The sequence below is a fragment of the Muscardinus avellanarius genome, assembly GCF_963383645.1.
Source record: "Muscardinus avellanarius genome assembly, chromosome: 11".
NCBI lineage: Eukaryota > Metazoa > Chordata > Mammalia > Rodentia > Gliridae > Muscardinus > Muscardinus avellanarius.
Window position 1 is genome coordinate 27,117,363 of NC_137797.1, and position 7,228 is coordinate 27,124,590.

Below are 7,228 nucleotides of genomic sequence, written 5' to 3' on the forward strand. Positions count from 1 at the left end.
CAAAACAGAAAAATAGCTACCACTTACTGAACTCCATGCAAGTATGACAAGAGAGCCAGGATCCGAATATTAAACTATGTTATGTCCGTGGTTCTAACCATTATACAATACTGCAATTTATGTTTTTAATGTTTTTCTTTCATCCTCCCAAAATAGTCTTTATAGGCAGCCAGTTGATATTTATTAAATCCATGCCGAAATAACTGATATCTACTGAACTGACAACCGGACATCCATATGTAAAAAGAAAAAGGAAAAGAAAAAGAAAAAAGAAAGCCAGGCATGGTGGCGCATGTTTGTAATCCCAGAATTTTGGCGGCTGAGACAGGAGGATCCAGGTTCGTGGACAGCCTCAGCTACTCAGTGAGGCCCTTTGCAACTCAATGAGACCTTGTTTAAAAATAAAGAATAAAAAACAGGGGTTGGGGGGGGGGGTAGCATGGAGGTAGATTGTCCCTGGGTTCCATTCCCAATACCACAAAAAATAAAAAGGAAAAAAACCCAAAAACTTCAGCCTTTACCTTGTGCTGTGTACAAAAATCCTAAGAATAGACCTAAATGTAGCAAGTAAAAACATATAAAACTTCATATATAGGACACAAGTATCACTCATAAACTGACAAGTGGATAAATTAGACTTCGTCAAAATAAAAATTGTTCTGCACACGGTACCATCAACAAAGTTAAAAGACATGCCACATAGCATGGGAAAAAATACTGTGAAACAAACACTTAATATGCGTGGTGTAGCACATATGTAATCCCGGTACTTGGGAGGCTGAGATAGGAGGATAGTAGCAACTATCCTCCGCAACTCAGCAAGACTGATTCAAAATAAAAACAGGACTGGAAGTGTAGCTCAAAGGTAGGTTGCCCCTGGGTTCACCACAGTACCAGTACTACAAAAATAAGTAAATAATAAAAATAAAGAAAATAGTTATAAAAGCATGTATCTGGTCATTTACATCCAGAATATACAAAGGAGTATCATAACTCAGTAAGATGACAAATTACTCAATGAAACATGGACAAAAAAGATGTGAATACTTCAAAAAAAGATATGTGAAAGGCAAGTAAAGAAAAAGAAGTCGGGCGTGGTGGTGCACACTTATAATCTCAATAATTGGGAAGCTGAGACAGGAGAGCAGGTTTGCTGCTGGCCTCAGCTATTTAGTGAGACCTTGTTTCAAAATAAAAAATAGCCAGGCACGGTGGCACACACTTGTAATCCCAGCATTCGGGAGGCTGAGACTGGAGGATTGCGGTTCATGGACAGCCTCAGCTACTCAGTGAGGCCCTCCGCAACTTAGTGAGACCCTGTTTCAAATTAAAGAATAAAAACTAGGGCAGGGGGTGTAGCTCGAAGGTTGAATGCACCTGGGTTCCATCCCCAGACCTGCAAAAAAAAATTAATTAATTAATTAATTAATTAAAATAAAGGCTGGGCGTGGTGGCGCACTTTTAATCCCAGCACTTGTGAGGCTGAGACAGGAGGACTGCACAGGTTCGAAGCCAGCCTCAGCTACTTAGTGAGGCTCTCAGCAACTTAGTGAGACCCTGTTTCTAAATAGGTCTGGGAGTATAGACCGGAGGTAGAAAAGCCCCTGGGTTCCACCCCTAGTACCACAATAAATAAATAAATAAATAAATAAATAAATAAATAGTAAAAAACAGGGCTAGGGGTGTAGTTGAGAGGTAGAATAATCCTGGTTTTCATCCCCAGTACTGCCAAACAAACAAAAATGAAGACACTCAATATCATTAGTGAAATACAAATGAAACCACATGAAGTACCATCGTGCACCTATTAAAAAGGCTATAATTTAAAAACTAAGAATATCAAATGCCTACAAGGATATTAATAACCTGAGACCCTCCAACACTGCTGAACAGACTGCAAAATGAACAGCCACTCTGGAAAGTAGTCTGACAGGCTCTTATACGATTACTTAGCATAAGACCAGGAATCCATTCCTAGGTATTTTCCCAGGAGAAATGAAAACATGGATACACAAGGACCTGTATGCAAACCTCATAATAATCTTATTTACAATAATCAAAAACTGGAAACCCAAATATACTTTAATAAATGGATAAACAAATCTGAAATACTATTTAGCAATAAAAAGGAATACACTGCTACTCCTTCCTAAAAAGGAATGCAATGACTAGGTGAATGTCAAAACTATTCTAAGTGAGGGTGTATTCATTTCAAGTCACCCTCCCATGCCAATTTGGCATGGGGCTGTATTTCTATTTTCTGTATTTCTATCTTTCTAATAAATTTCTTTAAATCTTCAAAAAAGAAAAAACTACTCTAAGTGAAACAAGCCAAACTTCAAAAGCACTACATACTAAATAATTACATTTATGATGTGTGTGTATATATATATTTGGGGGGGGTCTGGTGATGCAACCCAGAGGCATTTGACCTCCTAGCTATACCCCCTGCCCAATTTTTTATTCTTTTTTTTTTTTTTTTCCTGGCAAGATGTGCAAAAGCTCCAGGGTCTGGAAGGGACAGGAGTAGACCCTCCAGACACGGGGAAAGGCTCTCAGCAGCTCCTCTCCCTGCAGTATCAATGACCAGGGCACAGGCAGCCCACAATCACTTTCGAATACAGGGGTTACTCTTTATTTTGAAACAGGGTCTCACTGAGTTGCAAAGGGCCTCACTAAGTAGCTGAGGCTGTCCACGAACCACGATCCTCCTGTCTCAGCCTCCCAAATGTTGGGAGTACAAGCGTATGCCACCACGCCCAGCTTATAATTACATTTAAAATATTTTTTTAATTTTTTTTTTTTGGTGGTACTGGGGTAGAACCCAGAGGCTTTCTACCTCCGGGCTATACGCCCAGACCTATTTTCTATTTTATTTGGAAACAGGGTCTCACTAAGTTGCTGAGAGCCTCACTAAGTAGCTGAGGCTGGCTTCGAACCTGTGTGATCCTCCTGTCTCAGCCTCCCAAGCGCGGGGATTACGAGCGTGCGCCACCACACCCGGCATTACATTTATGTTAATTTAGAAAAGGCAAAAATCTATTAGTAGTTACCAAGGGTAAGGGCACAAAGCAACAGACTAAGGGGACACCTACCATCTTTCCACCTGTAAAATGAGAACAGTACCTACTTTCATTGGTTTTGTGAGTTTAAAATGAGAATACATGTAAAAATAACCTAGCATACTACCTAGAATACGTAGGTGTTGTTCAATGAACACTAACACCCCCTCAATTAATACTCACCTACTACCTGGCCTTCTACTAAGTATATTCTAAGTTGAGATCTGTACTATCCGAGAAGCTCCTCAACATATCCAGCTTTTTAAGGAGTTGCTAATAAGTACCTTTTTTCTCTATCTGTGTCATTAATTGAAGTTCTGACAAGTAAAATGTTGGAGAATAGACTGGGCAAATAATAAACAGATTTTGTTTAAAGAATGTCACATTTTCTATCTTTTCTAATCACAAAAATCAAATTAACCGCTCACCTTCATCGTCATCATCTTTTTCTTTCTCTTCCAATGCTTGTTTTTCCAACTGTCTTGCTACTTCATCCACTGAGGCTCCTGATTCTTTATCAGGTTCCTGTTGCCCTGTTGATCAAAAAAATTGATAAAATAAGATGTAAAAGATACTTTCCCATTATATGCTATAAAGATGCTGGAGAGTTCACAAATCCTTTCTGATATGTGCTCAGGAAATAAAAACAGAACATAATTTTGATTGTAATTCATTAAATGACAGAAAAAGAACCTTCTATACCTAAGTAGTAGTGTCCATTCATTATTTCAGTCAACAAAATACCCATGCCGGAAGCTAAAGGATAAATTAAAATGCAAGTTGGTCCCTACCCTTACTTAGTTTAAACTTTTACAAATATCCAACAGACTGCAATAAATAGTTACATTATAGCAGGCATGTTGGCACACCTGTAATCCCCTCATCCAGCATTCAAGAGGCTGAGACAGGAAGATGAGGATCCCAGTTCACTGACAGCCTCAGCTACTTAGGCCCTCTGCAACTTAAGTGAGACCCTGTTTCAAAATAAAGAATAAAAAATAGGGCAAGGGGGTGTAGCTTGAAGGTCAAATAGGGCAGGGAGTACAGCTTGGAGATCAAATGGCCCTGGGTTCCATCCCCAAACCCAGAAAAAAAAAAAGTTACATTACTAGAATACAGGCGATAATGCTCAAAGCCTGAAGAGTAGGATTGCTGGGCTGGACGTGGTGGTGCACACTTGTAATGCACCAGTATTTGAGAGACTGAGATAGGATAGCAGGTTCCTGCTAGCCTTAGCAATTTAATGAGACCCTCCACAACTTAGTGAGATATTGTCTCAAAAATAAAAAATAAAACAAGACTGGGGGTGTAGATCAGAGGTAGAATGCCCCTGGGTCCAATCCCCAGCACCAAAAAAAAAAAAAAAAAAAAAAAAAAAGAGGATGATTCATATGAAATACCACTGGCTTCTTAAAAGCAGCCGTCAGGCAGGCGTGGTGGTGCACACTTGTAATCCCAGCATTCGGGAGGCTGAGACGGGAGAATCCAGGTTTATGTACAGCCTCAACTACTTAGTGAGGCCCTTTGCAACTCAGTGAGACCCTCTTTCAAAATAAAGAATAAGGCTGGGCGTGGTGGTGCACACTTGTAATCCCAGCATTCGAGAGGCTGAGACTGGAGGACCGCGGTTCAAAGACAGCCTCAGCTACTTAGTGAGGCCCTCTGCAACTTAGTGAGACCCTGTTTCAAAATAAAGAATAAAAAACAGGGCAAGAGGTGTAGCTCAGAGGTCGAATGCCCCTGGGTTCCATCCCCAGACCCACAAAAAGAAAGAAAGAAAGAAAGAAAGAAAGAAAGAAAGAAAGAAAGAAGCAGCTGTCAAAATGGGCTGAGAAAAATCAAAATACATAGGAAAAGATAATCCATTACTAAAATACAAATTCTTGAGTAAGGACAAAATCAGGGTCCTGCTCTGGAAGTGATTATAATCGAACTGTATAAGTGACATGTACTTAGAAAAAGAAAAATACCATATAGCACATAATAAAGCACCGTCCTGATTACTGAAGAGGATTTGTATTGAGATAAGACTGTTGCAAATCTATTAGGACCAGTGTGCTGAACACCTTCAAGGACAAAATGCCCAATTTGGATTTCATCCGAAAGCCAAGAACAGCCACTAGTGCATGCTCTGGAAAAGACCCAACAAACCTACAACTCTCCCTCTGCCACTTCCATCTAACCAAGATTTCAGGAAGATTTCAGGAAGATTAGTCCTCTACACCCTCTCTCAACTCCATGTTATCACTCTGGCTTCTCCATTTTTTTCTCTCAATCTATCCCAACTGATTTCAATTAAAAACAGGTGAAAATAAACTTTCCTAAAATGAAGAAGCTTCTGGAACAAAAACAGTGACTTCTCAAAACCCTTAAATTCCCAGCTCATCATATGGGCCAGACTGTAAACTTTCAGCTGCTTTCCTTCCTTGACGTACAATAAATTTAGAGGTTACCGCTCGAGAAGTTCCATTCTGAGTCACTGAACATCCCGTCTGCATTGCCTGTGCGTGGCATCAAAATTCAGGCCTAAAGGCCCTAAAGGCTGACGATGCTGTGCGATCAGCCAGGTGAAAACTCGCACCACCACGACCACAAATTCTCAGCGACTTGTGCGAGCGGGCATACACACACACACACACAGCCTAAAAGTGCAATCCGCGTCAAAAACCCCGAAGTAAACCCAGATGGTGGACAGGGGGGGTGACGAGGGGTCAGGCCATACCCTCGCCCACCCCACCCCCACCCGCCACCAAAAGACGTCTCAGGTTAGCTCCAGCAAAGGGGCGGCCGCACGGATCAGAACCGGATTAATTCAGGAGGCAGTCAAAACGCGCGCAGGACGGGAGAGCGGGGCTCTGTGCGCGGTTTCAGGTCCGCGCGAGGTCTGCGTGCGGCCAGAGTTTTGGCAACGTGGGCCGCGGGCCTGGCGACCCCGGGGCCACGGCGTACGCGAGGTTCGGCTGCCCCACTCCATCCTCACCATCCCTCCCGTCCCACCGAGGAGGAGGCCGCCTCGTCCCGGGCCCGGCACTCTGAAGTCTGGCCTCGCCACGCTCTCGGGCCTTGGAATCGATCTCGTCCTGGCCTCCGGGTCCCCGATCGCTGCCACCCCCGCCCAGCCAAGTCGTTCGGCCATTCCTGGCAGGGGCTGGGAAAACACGACTCCCTTTACCTGCGGCAGTCCCTTTACTCTTCTTCTTCTTCCGTCTTTTTTTCTTGGCTGCTTCCTCGGCCGTCGAGGCAGCTCCCTCCTCCCGATCGTCTGGGTCCAGGTCGCCATTCAGGTGGCTCCCGGAGGCCGCTGCCTCCTCCACGCCCGCCATGTTGCCGGAGAGAGAGCGCGAGCGAGTGAGGGAGAGCGGCGAGGGCCCGCTCCTTCTTCACCCACCTACACCCGCGACGCCGGAAGCCGCTCTCAATGGTCGGGCGCGCGGAATGCTGGGACGGCGGAGGACCCGACTGCGGGGTGTGCGCGGCTCTCTGCGCGCCGCCGTGGTGCCCTTCTGCAGCAGGTCCGGGGCGCACCGGACCGACGCTGGTGGGTTCCTAGGTCGGACGTTCCCCTCGCAAATCTACCAGCGTCCTGACCCAAAGAAGGGGATCTTCAAGCCGGTTGTATTGGCGCACGCTTGTAATCCCAGTGCTGAAGAGGCTGAGATAGGAGGATCACAGGCTTGAGGGCAGCCCCAGCAATTTAGTGAAGCCCTCTGCAACTTAGTGAGACCCTGTTTCCAGAATAAAACAGGGTTAGGGGCAAAGCTCAGAGGTAGAATGCACCTGAGTTCAATCAGAAGAAAGAGAAAGAAAGAAAGAAAGAAAGAAAGAAAGAAAGAAAGAAAGAAAGAAAGAAAGAAAGAAAGAAAGAAAGAAAGAAAGAAAAGAATAGAGCTGAGAGTGTATCTCAGAGGTAGAATGCACCTGAGTTCAATCCGAAAGAACGAACGAACAAACGAACGAAAGAAAGAAAGAAAGAGCTGAGAGTGTATCTCAGAGGTAGAATGCACCTGAGTTCAATCCCCCGTTCCACAAATAAAAAAAAAAGAAGAGGAGGAAGAGAAGTTAGAAGAAGAAGGAGAAGACGAAGATGAAGAAAAAGAGGGCTGGGGGTGAAGCTCAGAGATACAATGTCCCTGAGTTCAATCCTCAGTACCAAAAGTGGGAGGAGA

General features: G+C 44.0%; 1 protein-coding gene across 3 annotated transcripts in view; it reads right to left on the minus strand.

The window, feature by feature from the left end:
• Positions 1 to 6,385, minus strand: part of METAP2 (methionyl aminopeptidase 2) — a gene marked incomplete at both ends in the record, with an annotated part of 42,319 nt that extends 35,934 nt beyond the window's left edge. For all 3 annotated transcript variants that reach the window (XM_080705383.1, XM_080705384.1, XM_080705382.1), the window contains 2 exons: positions 3,491 to 3,595; positions 6,235 to 6,385. In XM_080705383.1, the coding sequence (XP_080561509.1) occupies positions 3,491 to 3,595; positions 6,235 to 6,385 (256 nt within the window). The remainder of the gene's footprint in view (positions 1 to 3,490; positions 3,596 to 6,234) is intronic.
• Positions 6,386 to 7,228: the final 843 nt, after the last annotated feature.